The sequence below is a fragment of the Cervus elaphus genome, chromosome 16 (genome assembly GCF_910594005.1).
Source record: "Cervus elaphus chromosome 16, mCerEla1.1, whole genome shotgun sequence".
Lineage (NCBI taxonomy): Eukaryota > Metazoa > Chordata > Mammalia > Artiodactyla > Cervidae > Cervus > Cervus elaphus.
The window spans coordinates 26,089,635-26,102,670 of NC_057830.1; the positions used below are offsets into that span (position 1 = coordinate 26,089,635).

Sequence of the window (13,036 nt, forward strand, 5' to 3'; positions counted from 1 at the left end):
GCATCAGGGTCTTTTCTAGTGAGTCAGTTCTTTGCATCAGGTGGCCAAAGTTTTGGAGTTTCAGCTTCAACATCAATCCTTCCAATGAGTATTCAGGACTGGTTTCCTTTAGGATAGACTGGTTGGATCTCCTTGCAGTCTAGGGGACTCTCCAGAGTCTTCTCCAACACCGCAGTTCAAAAGCATCAATTTTTCAGTGCTCAGCTTTCTTTACAGTCCAACTTTCGCATCTACATATGACTATTGGAGAAACCATAGCTTTGACTAGATGGACCTTTGTTGGCAAAGTAATGTCTCTGCTTTTTAATATGCTGTGTAGGTTGGTCATAGATTTTCTTCCAAGGAGCAAGTATCTTTTAATTTCATGGCTGCAGTCACCATCTGCAGTGATTTTGGAGCCCAAGTTTGTCACTGTTTCCATTGTTTCCCCATCCATTTGGCATGAAGTGATGGGACTGGATGCCATATCTTTGTTTTTTTAATGTTGAGTTTTAAGCCAGCTTTTTCACTCTCCTCTTTCACTTTCATCAAGAGGCTCTTTAGTTCCTCTTTGCTTTCTGCCATAAGCATGGTGCCATCTGCATATCTAAAGTTACTGATCTTTCTCCCAGCAATCTTGATTCCAGCTTGTGCTTCATCCAGCCTGGCATTTTGCATGATATACTCAGCATATAAGTTAAATAAGCAGGGTAACAATATACAGTCTTGATGTAGTCCTTTACCAATTTGAAACCAATCCATTTTTCCATGTCCAGTTCTAACTGTTGCTTCTTGTCCTGAATACAAGTTTCTCAGGAGGCAGATCAGGTGGTCTGGTATTCCCATCTCTTGAAGAATTTTCCACAGTTTGTTGTGATCCACACAATCAAAGGCTTTAGCGTAGTCAATGAAGCAGAAAGAAGCAAGTGGCAGGGACTGAGGGGAGTGGGGAATGTGGAGTTAATGTTTAACGGAGAGTTTCTGTTTGGTTTCACAACATTGTGAGTGTAAGTGCTGCCACTGAATTGTGTACTTAAAATGATTAATATTGAAAATTTTATGCTGTATACATTTCACCACAATTGAAAATAATGTAATATGCCAAAAAACGTTGACTGGGATGCTTTAAATAGGTGAATTGTATCATATGTGAATTATATCAACAATAAAACTTTTTCAAAAAGCAATCAGTTTTTTACATTTTTGTGTGAAGACAGAATATATATATATGTGTGTGCGTGTGTATGTATGTATTTAAAGATAACAGAAGCCCTCCTTGAAAGTAATTTAGTTAAGATCATTGATTGGATGGGGAAAAAATGAACACAATGAAAGCTAGAAACAGAGACACCCAAGATGTGGGTCTCACCCCCACCCCAAGTGGCACTGCCTATGGTCCCAGACCAGTTTGCAGAGGAGAGACCCATGTGGGAGATGGACTCTGTGCAAAATCAGGACTAGAAGCACATCACTTCGTCTTGTCTGCCTTTGTGGGTCTGGTAGCTGGTCAAGGCCACTGGCTTGTTCTCCTGTGAAAGGCTTTCAAACATTTGAATGTGCACAAAGTCATCATCCATCTGAACCTTGATGAAGAAGGTCCTCCCAGCAACCCCTTGGCTTTTGAACTCCACAGCGTTGAACACCGGGAACTTCTTGTTTTCCTTCTCTTCCAGCAGGGACTTCACCTTGTCAGCAATGGCTTGGATCTCAGCCACAGCCAGCTGCTTGGCAGGGGGTGCACCATGCGTCATCTCGGCAGTGGGTCCGCAGACACCAGGAGGCAGTCATGGAGCGGTGGTCACGTAGCCCCAGCGGTCGCGCAGGAGCAACGGACACTCACAGGAATTTTATGTGCATTTTACTGTACATAAACTATACTCAGTAAAGCAGCTAACAAAACTAAGTATGAATTACTTTGATAAAAATAAAAATTAAATTTTAAGAAAAAAATTCTCTTTCAATCATTCAACAGTACAGATTTAATACAGAGGGAAACAAAGCTTCCCGCTGTGTCCCTGCTGCCCTGAGATGCATTCATTCAAATGTGAATCAAATGCCTATCACTTAGCACGTACCAGATGAGCTGTGATCTGGACATAAGCCTCAGTTTATCTCACTGGCATTAGGAAGCAAGCAGTGAGACACAGGTGCAAGAAAACAGAAACGGGACCATGGTGACTTTATTTAAGTCCTTCAAGCCTTGGTTTCTTTATCCATAAAATGGAGTAACAATAATGTCTGCTTCAAAGAATTAATAGAAGCATCTTAGAAAAGGCTTAGCAGTATCAGGCATGCAGAAAGGACTAGATACACATTGGCTACTTGGGGGGACCACGTGTTAGGGTCACATGGTCATTGCCTGGACCTTTGAAACATAGCAAGAGGGGAGACCCTGCGTCAGGAGAGAAAGGTGAGGGCAGAAACCAGGCCTGGAGGCTAGCAGTGACCTTGGTACACCTCTTGATCCCTGAGAGGGTCTGGGGTCATGGCAGGTAAGTAATCTGGGAGGGATACACAGCGCCAGGAAGAGACATAGGAGCTGGTCCTGAGACCATAGCTGAGCCCATAGTGGAGACCAGGGGCCCCATGACCATACAGAATTACAGTACTAATACTTTATTCAGCCCCATTCCAAGACTGGGGGTATCCATGTCCTTACCTGGAAAAAATAGTGGGAGCTACTTGGTGAGGCAGTGAGGAAATGGAAGAGGAAAAAGGGGCTCACATTCCCCACCTTATCCTCAGTCTCCCCATGGCATAGTGCTCTAGGGTCTGCCCACCCCCTTAACCCCAGGGGCCCAGCCCACGCCCCTTCTGCCCTCTCAGATCCGTCCAACCCACCAGGCCCGCCCCTTTGCCCCGCTTGGACAGCCTGGCTGGGCTATGAATAGCACATGGCCCTTTTCCTTTCCAAATATAAAATGTTTGCTTTCAATCAGGGGCGTCTGGGGAAATGGAAATTATAGGATTGGAGAGTGTCCTTGGGTAAAGAAATACCTCGAATGCCGAAACCTCGCAGGGCCTCTGATTAGGGCTGGAATAATTCCTGCTGTAATATAAACAATCCTCGCTCGGCTAATGGGGGGCGGGGGAGCGGGGCCAGAAAATAGGGGCACATGCTGCCTCTTTGTTCTCTCCCCTCCCAGAATGCCTCTGTGGCTGGGCCACGGCTCGGGGTCCAGAGCAGACAGCTTGAGAGCCTCAGGACATCAGGAGCCTCGGCTTCTGGGGTGCTGAGTGACCATGGGTGAAACCCTGCCCCAGGGCCCCTGCTCCTGCCATAGCGAGTGGCAGATGGATTCTCCATGAGGAGCAGCCAGTCCTGGCCCTTGGTCTTCTCAGGCTACAGAGCCTTGGACCTGCTCTGGGGGCTGACGAAGAGCACGGGGTGGGGGTGGGGTGGGGGGAGGCCAGCTGAGTAGATGACCAGGGAGAAAGGAGAGGAGCCTGGGAAAATGGCTCTGAGTGAAGTTTCCCAAATGGTTGGTCAGTTAGTCAGCAAATACTTCTCAGTGTCTCCCGGAGGCACCAGGATGTGAAGGTGGTAAAGGCGCTGTCCCCACCCTGGAGGCCCACAGGATCTGTCTGGTAAATACACCAACAACACATCATGAGCCTGGCAGCAGTGGCTTAGGGCAGAGGCCCCGGGAAGGGGCTTTGCACTCCGGTGACTCCCAGCGTTACGTACAGGAGGGACAGCTCCCTGCCCCTCAGAGCACGAAGGCTGTGCCTCAGAGGCCCTGCCTATGTCTTCAGCATTGTGCAATCAGCTCTCAACATCCCATCGGCTGGCCTGGTTATCTAGCACCTCAATTAACCAGAGCAGGGAATGTCCTCGAAATCAGCATGCATTTGATAACATCCAGCTCCAAAGCCAAGCTTTTTTTTTCTCTTTTGCAGAGGAAACTCTCAGGCTAACAGCTCTTCTTGACACCTCATTCTCAAATGTACAGTTATCTTGATGCAAAGCACAAAGAGGGAGAAAGCAGGTCAAGCTCCTCATAAAACAGAGAAACTGGGAAACTGTAGGAAGCATTTGTAAAGATTCACATGTCACAGACCTATGTGGCCATGTAGGTTACAGTCAAACCATGCTGAGGACACAGCCAATCAGTCTAGGTGTGGGGGCTGGGAAGGGTACTGGCTTGCTGTGTGTCTATGGTTGCAGTCTCTCATCTGTAAAATGGGTGCAAATGGCAAAGAAAAACCAGCCAAGGTGATACTGAGGAAGATGAATCAGGGGTGCTTTGTGGAGGATCAGGTCCTGTCCTGATGGAGCTAGGAGTCCTGGGGGAACCTTCAGTCCACAGGCATGGCTGGCTCATGGAGTCCAGCCCAAAACCCAGTTCTGAGAGTGGCCAGTCCAAGTTGGCCCCCACGTACTGAAGTCCCAGACGTTGTGAACACAAGAGGAGGCCTACAATGCAGGCTGGGCTCTCTGAAGAGAAGCGAAGGTATGGACGGGGCAAGGAGAGAAGCTGGGGTTTCTGGATGGCTGGGAGGGGAGGCTGTTAGCCCCAGGCCTGAGAGCTGGGCCTGCTGTGAGGGAGGGGCTGGGAACGTACCTGACCACTGTCTCCCACCCTCCATCTCCTGCTGCTTCCTCCCAGGATGGATACTCAGGATGGTCGGGATGCAACTGGTGGGTCCAGAGCAGGTGAAGGAGGGGAAGGGAAGGAGGGGGCAATGTGGGGACACCTGCCCAGTGCTCCCCAACAGTGGACACACACTCCCCCAAGGGGGCAGAGGCTGCAGCCAGGCCTCTGCTGAGTGACTGAGTGATGGGACTTGACCCTCACGTGGCAGCTCCACATCTTAAGTGAGAACATGTTGAAAACCCTTCAACATGGGGAAGCATTTGCAGGCCTGCTCAGAACCCCAACTGGCGGCCGCCCTGCAGCTTGGGGCCGGCAGGAGGAAGCCATCACCTGCAGCAGCGGCTCCTGGGGGTGGGGGCTGGGGTGGGGGCCCTGCCCAGGAGGGTGGGGTGGGAATAGGCCCCAGGAATGTAATGGCAGCGTCCTCCTAGGCAGATGGGCCCCCCACCCACACACCCTGGGCCGCCAGCGGTTCCGTATTTATACTACATTAATAATGGTTTAAACGTTCTCATAAATAGATGCTGATTAATTGGCAATCCATTTGCTGAAGCCTGGGCTGCCAGACGGTTTCCTGGAGGCCCGTTCCACATCCCGATAAACACCATCAGGGAGCAAGGCAGGCGCTAATGTAGTGGGCGTCCCTCCCGGGCCGCAGCCCGAGAGCAATTCCTCAAGCCTGAAAGGGCCCGACCTGGAACTCCAGCCTCACACAGCAGGGCGCCAGCCGGGTTGGGCCCAGTCCACCCCCAACAGGCTTTGGCTTCAGCCCCGCCCCCTGCGCTGGTCCTGGTGGACAGTGCCCCGACTGCAGCGCTCCTGACATCTAAGAAAAGACGGGTCATCAAGGATCTGAGCTATGAGGGCCCAAACCCTGTCCTGTTGCTTGTTGGTTCACCTGTTCCTTCACTCATTCAGGCTGTCAGTCATTTCTTCATTTAGAGGAGTCTGCCCCTGGACAAGCCTGAAGGTCATCAGGGAAGGGCCTGAGGACTGGGAACCCCTTCACAAGGCCTTGGACTCCTGGGAGACCATTTTTGGAGGATGCCTGGTGGATGGAATCCCTCAGTGCAGGTGTGAACCAAGGGCAGAAACTCTGTGCTCCCAGTTAGGAGGGACTTAGCTGAGCATCACTGCCCATGAATGGCCCTCTTGAGGCATGTTCACTCCTGCCCTCTCTCAGGTCTCCCAGCTCTGCATCCCCAGCCTGCATGGCCCCCCTCCCTGTTCACCTGGCAGATACCCCTATACTTTCCAGGCTGAGCCCCAGCCCTCCCCTGTAGGATGGGGACTCCATTGCACCATCACACAGGAGCGCCTTCCCAGCCCAATGTCCCTGTCCCTAGTGCAGCAGCCCACAGCCGGCTCATGTTCTGGGACCCCCACCACACCAGCCATTACTGAATGCTGTTTCATAGTGTCACATGCCCCCCGCCTCCACAGATGGGACCACTGACATCTGACAGCCACCTGTCCAAGGTCACCTGGCGGGTAAGTGCCACAGTCAGGACTCAAACTGCAGGTCCACTAGAGAGGGTCCTAACTATTGCCAGGATGCCCGATGCTGGGTTGTTGAAAGAATGAAAGCAGGAGGGATGAATGAATGAATTCTACCAGCCCAGATCCAGGGAGCAAAGGGGTTGGGGGAGGGGCCTCCCCTGATGACTGGTTTTTAAAACTCAGGCAGACCCTGAGCCTGAGTGCGGAGGTCAAAGGTGGCCGTTGATGGTTGTCACTCAAGCAAAATAGGCCCATTTTCATTTTTCACTTGGGCCCAGACCCCTCCAAACAGACAGTGATTAGACCCTGATTGAGCCTTTCCTCTGCCTGATGACTCCCACATGTGACCCGCTCCCAAATTACATGCAAATGTTCCGCCGATGAGCTGCTGAAAGCCCCCGGCCTCCCAGCCAGCTCCTGCCGGCCGCGCAGGCGCCCTAGGTGCAGGTGTGTGCAGGGCCAGGTCACCACCAGAGGCACCTGCAGGCCTCTGAACTCCACAGCGCCCCTAGGGCTGATGCACCTGAGCCTCAGTCTGCTCATCTGTAGACAGGGCATATTGACAGAGCGAAAGCTGCCTCACAGGCCACAGTGAGCATGATATTACACTTGAGAAGCCAAAGTGCCTGGGATCAAAAGACACACGGACTAGTTACTCCATGTTGGTCTCTGATTCTATAAGAGTCCCTGATGCCCAGGGGTGTTGGGGACAGACTAAACAGACATATCTAGCTGCTTAGAACAGAGCTGGGCATGAGTATTCACACCTGTCACTGTCACTGTGGTTTTTACGGACACTGTGCCAAAAGAGGCAAACCCCCTCCTCCAAGAAGTCCGGAGCCCATCCACAGATATTTCACTGCTCCCTGGGCAGCAGCTATGGTCACTGGAGACTTCTCTGTACCAGCCAGCCTTATGTAGGTGCCCCACCCTGCCTGTCCCATGAGGGTGGGGTGACACCCTGAGTCTCATTTTCAGTGGGAGTCACTGTGGGGCCAAGAGAGGCCCACGGTCACAGAGTTGGCCAATGGTGAAGACATCCTGAGGGCCCAGCGCCTACCCTCAACTTTGGAGCCGAAGCCCTGGCCTGCAGATGGCAGGGTTCTCCTCTGCCATCCCAGACCTGGCCGCTTGCCTCCTGTGAAGCTGGTAGCTCATTACAGCCCTTTCCATGAGCTGGGAGGGAAAGGTTCCTGATAGCCTTGCGTCTATGCTTTAAGGTACCCCAGTTGGATCTTCCATCTCGTCCTCTTCTTCACTCATTCATTCATTCATTTATTTAGCAAGGCCTTCTCTGACCATACACCTTAGTTTCCTCCCCACCCTCGAGCATGTTTCATTGTATTCTCAGTGCCGATACCTCTTTGACATGAGCTGGTTCGTGGGTTGGTTCGCTCTTGCCTGGGTCCCTGGTAGAACATCAGCTTCACCAGGGCAAGAGCCATATTCATCTCCCTCACCTGGATCAGAGCCATTGTGAAATGCACACTACAGAGAAAGACAGAGAGAGAGAGAGAGATGGGGTGGGGGTAGGAGGAAAAGGAAGAAAGAGCAAAGAGCGAGAGGAAGAGAGAAGGAGAGAAACAGAGACAGAAAAGGAGGGAGGGAGAAACAGGAAGAGGAAGAGGTGGGAATGAAGGATTCGTGCTTTGGATGGGGGAAAGTTTGGATGGGGGAGAGGGGAGTAAGGGGCCCTGGTAAGGACAGAGGCCAGGCCTTGGAAAAAGAATGGGCAGATAGGCAGGGCCTTTGGTTTAACTGTGTAAAGTGACTAGATCTGGTTCTAGGGTCAGACTGAGAGGGGCCAGGGAGGGGTGAGGTGGAGACATAAACACATGGGCCATCCAAACAGCTGGGCAGGCTGGGTACCACGCACAGGGGTTCTGTGGAGTCCAGCCAGTCTCTCCGGACATGCCGAGCTCTCTGGAGGGAGACTGCACCCTCCCCAGCCAGGAGAGATGTCTTTGCTTGAATCCTGGCTGAGACAGTAAAGAATCTGCCTGCAATGTGGGTTTGATCCCTGGGTCAGGAAGATCCCCTGGAGAACGGGTTGGCTACCCGCTCCAGTATTCTTGCTGGAAAATGCCATGGACACAGGAGCCTGGTGGGCTACAGTTCATGCGGTTGCAAAGAGTTGGATACAACTGAGTGACGAACACACACACACAGGAGCAGTGGGGGCCTTTGGCTGGCTCATTCTGGGGAAGAGGAGATCTGAACTGCTGGGGCTATCTGCCTATGGGTTTGTCTGTGAGTTAAAGGCTGGGAAGGATGGGACCCTGCTGATGGAAAAGCAAGTCTGGAGGCAGGGGCCAGGCATGGGAGGTCTGTGTGGAGGCACACTCACCATGGGCTGTGCTGGGGCCCTTCCCTCGCTGCGTGCATCTGCCTTCTCTCAGGCCCACAATCGTCCTTCACGCAGCTGTTATCCTCAGCCCTGCCGGGACAGTGAGACACCAGCGTCCTGCAGATAAGTGACTTGCCCAGGTTGCAAGGTACCAATACAGGAGGGAACTGCACCCCTTCCCTGTCCCCTTGGCCTAGGATACCCACATGCCCATCCCCTTCATTCCTGGGCAGGAAGCAGCTCAGTTCAGCCCCTCCCTCCGCGGCAGGTGGGTGGCCCTTCATCAGCCTGATGTGGAAAGTGAAATAACTTCTCCCAATTACCCTCGAATCTGGAAACTTTTTGTGCCTCCGACATTTCCTCCTGCCCGGGAGTTAATCAGCCCCTTGGCCATCCCCCCACTGGGCCGGGGCGTGGGGGCACCAGGGGCAGTTGTGCCCCAGAAAATTATTTCTCATCGCCAATTACTGCCCATTAGAGCTAATGGTCGCGCTTAATCACCACACACTTATCTGGGATTTTTTAAGCCACTGGAATGGGTCCGGACCCTCCCCCACCTCCCCCTCCCCACTCTCTCTTGAGCAAAGCTCAAGTCATTGCCAGAAATATATTTTTTTAAACCAAATCACACATCTGATACCGTTTTGTTTGAAAAATGAGCTACCCTCCCTTTCTTGTGTCTGCTGGTTAAACAACCAGTAAAGTTTTGGGGACAGAGACAGGACCTCCATGGGGCTCATTCCCAGGACTCTGGGGAGGTGGGACCCCTCTTCAAAGGGAAGGGTACTTAGCCCCAGCAACAGAAAAGGAAACTGAGGCTGGTGGGGGGGGTTAAAGGCCCCATAGGCGCAGTGGCAGAGTGAGGATCAGAGTCCAGGCTGGTGAGTCAGACCTGATGGATACAGGAAAGGGGTGGGGAACAGAGGACAGCCTGGGGGATATTTAGGCCTTGGGATTGGTACAAGGCAAGTCAGATGCTGGGGGATCTCCCACAGCAGCCCTCTGGGGCTGAGGAGTTGAATCAGGATTAAGAGAGTGTTCACCTGAAAAGTGAAAAGGCTCAGATGGTGCCAAAGGTGTGGCTGCCACAGTGCGTTCACAACACCTGGTTCTACACGAACCCAAAGCACTTAGGCAGAATTTGCTCTGCAGTCTCTTTCCACAGAAGTGTCAGAGCCTCTCTGAGCCTTGGTTTCCTGACCTGACAAACGAGTCTCTGGTTTCCCAAAGGGCAGGACTGCTATGAGGACTCAGGGTCTGGGCCCTCACCTTCAGGGTGGTGTGTGGCCTGGGCAACTCTATCCCCAGGTAGGCTGACCCTCTGGAGTGAAGGTGACTGGGACGTGCGTACACACAACTGTTGCCAAGCAAACTCATCTGCCACTGCCAGGGGCTGAGACCACCCAGCCCAGCCAGATGGCATGTTCCGTGGACCCTCACTCCAAACGCAATAACCTCAGGCAAATCTCAGCAACCACAGAGGTGCACCCACTCATTAGAGAGCCCTTACAGGCCTCCTCCACTCTGGGCCCCCTGTGAAGGACAAGACAGGTCTATCCCTGCCTCTGTGGGGCTAGTGGATGGCTCTGGAGGACAGAGCAACAGGTAGAGGGATTAGGAAACCAGATCATTCCAGAGCATCCTATGGAAACCACAATGGGCAATATGAGGGAGCACAGTGAGGTGCCTGTTCATATATGTCAGGTTTTGAACACATTGCCCATCATGTGTTTCTGGCTCTGTCTGTTGAGACCTTTGCAGCTGGCCACTGGGATCTCAGAGCACCCCCTGCAACCAGACCTTGATCTCTAATGTCATGGCCTGGGAAAAGGAATCCAGCTTCTCAGAATATAGCTGGTTCCAAACTCGGGGCAGGGTTGATACAACATAAGCCTGGACCATGTATTACATGGTGAAGAAAGTGCTCAAAAAAAAAGAAAAAATGATGATAGCATGTCAAAGTTTACAGGAGCCAGCTTGTGGGGGCTCCCATTGGCTGAATCTGAGACAAATGAAGCACCAAACCACTCAAGCAAAGTAATGATTATGAACCATTGAAAAATAGGAATTCGTGGTCTGTCCTTATAATAAGAGTAAATGAGTGGGGGAGGGGGATTCTTTTTTACAGGAGAAAGCTGAGGGTTTTGTTACCAGCTGGCAAATGCAGAGGGAGGCTTGGGTTGAAAATCAGCATTTTGCTGCCTTTATAAGGCGGGAGCCATCTGCAGATATTAAACCTGGTGGAAAGTCATGAGAGGAGCAAGGTGTTTCCATGCTCTTGCATAGTTCCCTAACAGACCCTGGGTTAGACACAAGAAGGCAAAAGGCTACAGAGGTAGCGCCTCGAGTTAACTGTTGCCACAGAGGGCAAGCGGGTTCGTGGGCCTCCACACAGCCCCCTGAGAGGGACGCATCCCTCACATCGCTCACACCAGCTGGAGAGACACAATCTGAACCAAAAAACAGGGGAAAACTCAGAGAGACCCACATGAGGGGTGTTCCACTAAAGACACTCTATTCTTCAAAAATGCTACTGCAATAAAAGGAAAAAAAGGTGTGGGCACTGCTGCAGACTAAGGAGCACAAAAGATACACTCTGGCTGAGGGCAATGCCTGGCCCTGTATCAGATGCACGGCTGAAGGGGAAGGAAAGGCTATGAAGGACATGGTGTATGGATAGCAGATGAGAGAAAAGTGTGGTATCAGTGTTAAAGGTACTGAAGTGGGAACTGAACCATGCCCACATAAGAGCATGACCTATTCTTGGGAAATTCATCCTGAAGTATTTAGGGGCAAAGGGCCCTGATGCCTGCAGCTTGTCCTTGAACTGTGTATGTGAGAGAGACGGAACAAGAGCCAATAATACATAGCAATAAAAAGTTAAGAGCAGGTGAGGTCTATGCCTGTGTTCTTTGTCCTGTTTTCATTTTTGCAAATTTTCTGTAAATTTTAAAAGGTTTCCAAATAAAAAGTTAAAAAAGAAAGATGTGAGTAAGAGGCAACTTGAAATGGGGTCAGGGTACATGCTCTGAGAGGGGACATGTGGGCAGAGGCCTGAAACATGAGCAGAAACCACGGAGAAAGTGTGTTTTAGAGGCAGGGCCAGCTTGTGTGTAGGCCCTGGGGGAACCGGCTGGGTGTGCAGGGGCCAGCGTAGCAGAGTGGGTGAGGGGCAGGGAGGCTGTGAAGTTGAGGGAGTTGGCAGGGGCCCAGCAGGTCCAGGTGGGGAGTTTGGGATTTAGTCTTAGTTGCCATAGGTGTAATAGGGGCAGAGCCCAGTCCTGGGGATGATGTTGAGTGAAGACAACACCACCATTCAAAAAACATTGTTACCCTTGTCCGTGACCAGGACCCAGGAAGAGGGTGTCCTGTGCTTCTATAGCAGTCACGGCACCGGGGGAAGATTGTGCTAGAAAGGGGGGCACAGGTATTGCCTTAAAGGTAGTCCTTGGGGCCTGTGAATCAGGACGGGCTGGGCTCTGTTCAGTAACAGACAAGCCCTCATCTAAACGCCAAGCACAACAGTCACACCATGCACTGATGGCCAGCCTGTCACTGTCCCTGGGGACCCCAGGGATGGGACAGGTGGTGGGTAAAAGCACACCGTTTCTGCTCACATTCCTCTAGCTAAGTTATATGCCACACCCAACTGAAAGGTACATGGGGAGTGCCGGGAAGGAGAGGGAAAGCCCAAGTTAGGAGCAGCCGTAAGGACAACCGCAGGCAGGAGGGACGCCCTGTCTGTGCAGCTGTCCACCTGTACTGGCTGAGAATGTGTGATAAAGACTGGGGTCTTTGAGGACCCCTCATTGAGCGGCCTCATAAAGTCAGGCCATGGCACTGCCAATGGGATGCTTCATTGCTGGCAGTGAGCGCATGGCCAATTGCTGGCCTGGCAGAGTACCAGGTAAGTTTGTTATTTCTCTCTCCAGCCCTCAACCCTGATGGAAATGTCACAAAATGCAGGGAGGAGGAAATAGCTGGTTGCCCCCAGAATCACAGCTTGCAGGGAATGGCTGTGTTTGGGTCATTCAAGGGGTCCCTGGAGGAATCAGAAGACTTGGCTATTCTACATCCAGACACCTGAGTGGTCTGGCCAGCCTCTATGCCAGCTGCCATAACCCCACTACTCCCTATTGTCCCCCAGTAGAGGACTCACAGTGGCCATTTCCCACCAGGCAGTGGCTGGTATCCATCTGCAGCCAGAAGAGAACCTGGAAGGGCTGCATAGCTTTAGCAGCAGGGGAACAAGCAGGTTGTTGGGGAATTCTGGGGACTCCAGAGGATCTGCTGTTTGCTGAGCTGGAGGCTCCCTCTGTGGACCTTTGACTTCATGGCCTGCTTTCAGGGTTCAGGACCACTGTCCAGCAGGACAGCTCTGCCTCTGCCCAGGCCCAGGTTCTTCCCGCTATACCTCACACTGTCCCTCAGGCCTCCTGGATGTGGTACTTCTGCAGGGGAGGGACCCATCCATCAATGAGTTGTCAGCAGTCAGGCACGACTTGCGCACCACCCGGAAGGGGCCAAAGCAGAGTCAGCTCAGGCCACTGCAGAGAGCCGCCGGGCCGCGGCCTCGGGCATGATGGATGGGCGTCACCCGGCCACTTGAAGT

At 52.2% G+C, this 13,036-nt stretch overlaps 1 protein-coding gene across 1 annotated transcript; it reads right to left on the bottom strand.

Annotated features, from left to right (window-relative positions):
* Positions 1 to 1,436: 1,436 nt before the first annotated feature.
* On the bottom strand, positions 1,437 to 1,730 carry LOC122709930 (cystatin-B-like). Its single transcript, XM_043927284.1, has one exon. The coding sequence runs from the start codon at positions 1,728 to 1,730 to the stop codon at positions 1,437 to 1,439; it is 294 nt and encodes a 97-aa protein (XP_043783219.1).
* Positions 1,731 to 13,036: the final 11,306 nt, after the last annotated feature.

What these genes read in the sequence shown, in the direction of transcription:
- LOC122709930 (XM_043927284.1), bottom strand. Translation starts at nt 1,730, where the DNA reads ATGACGCATGGTGCACCCCCTGCCAAGCAGCTGGCTGTGGCTGAGATC.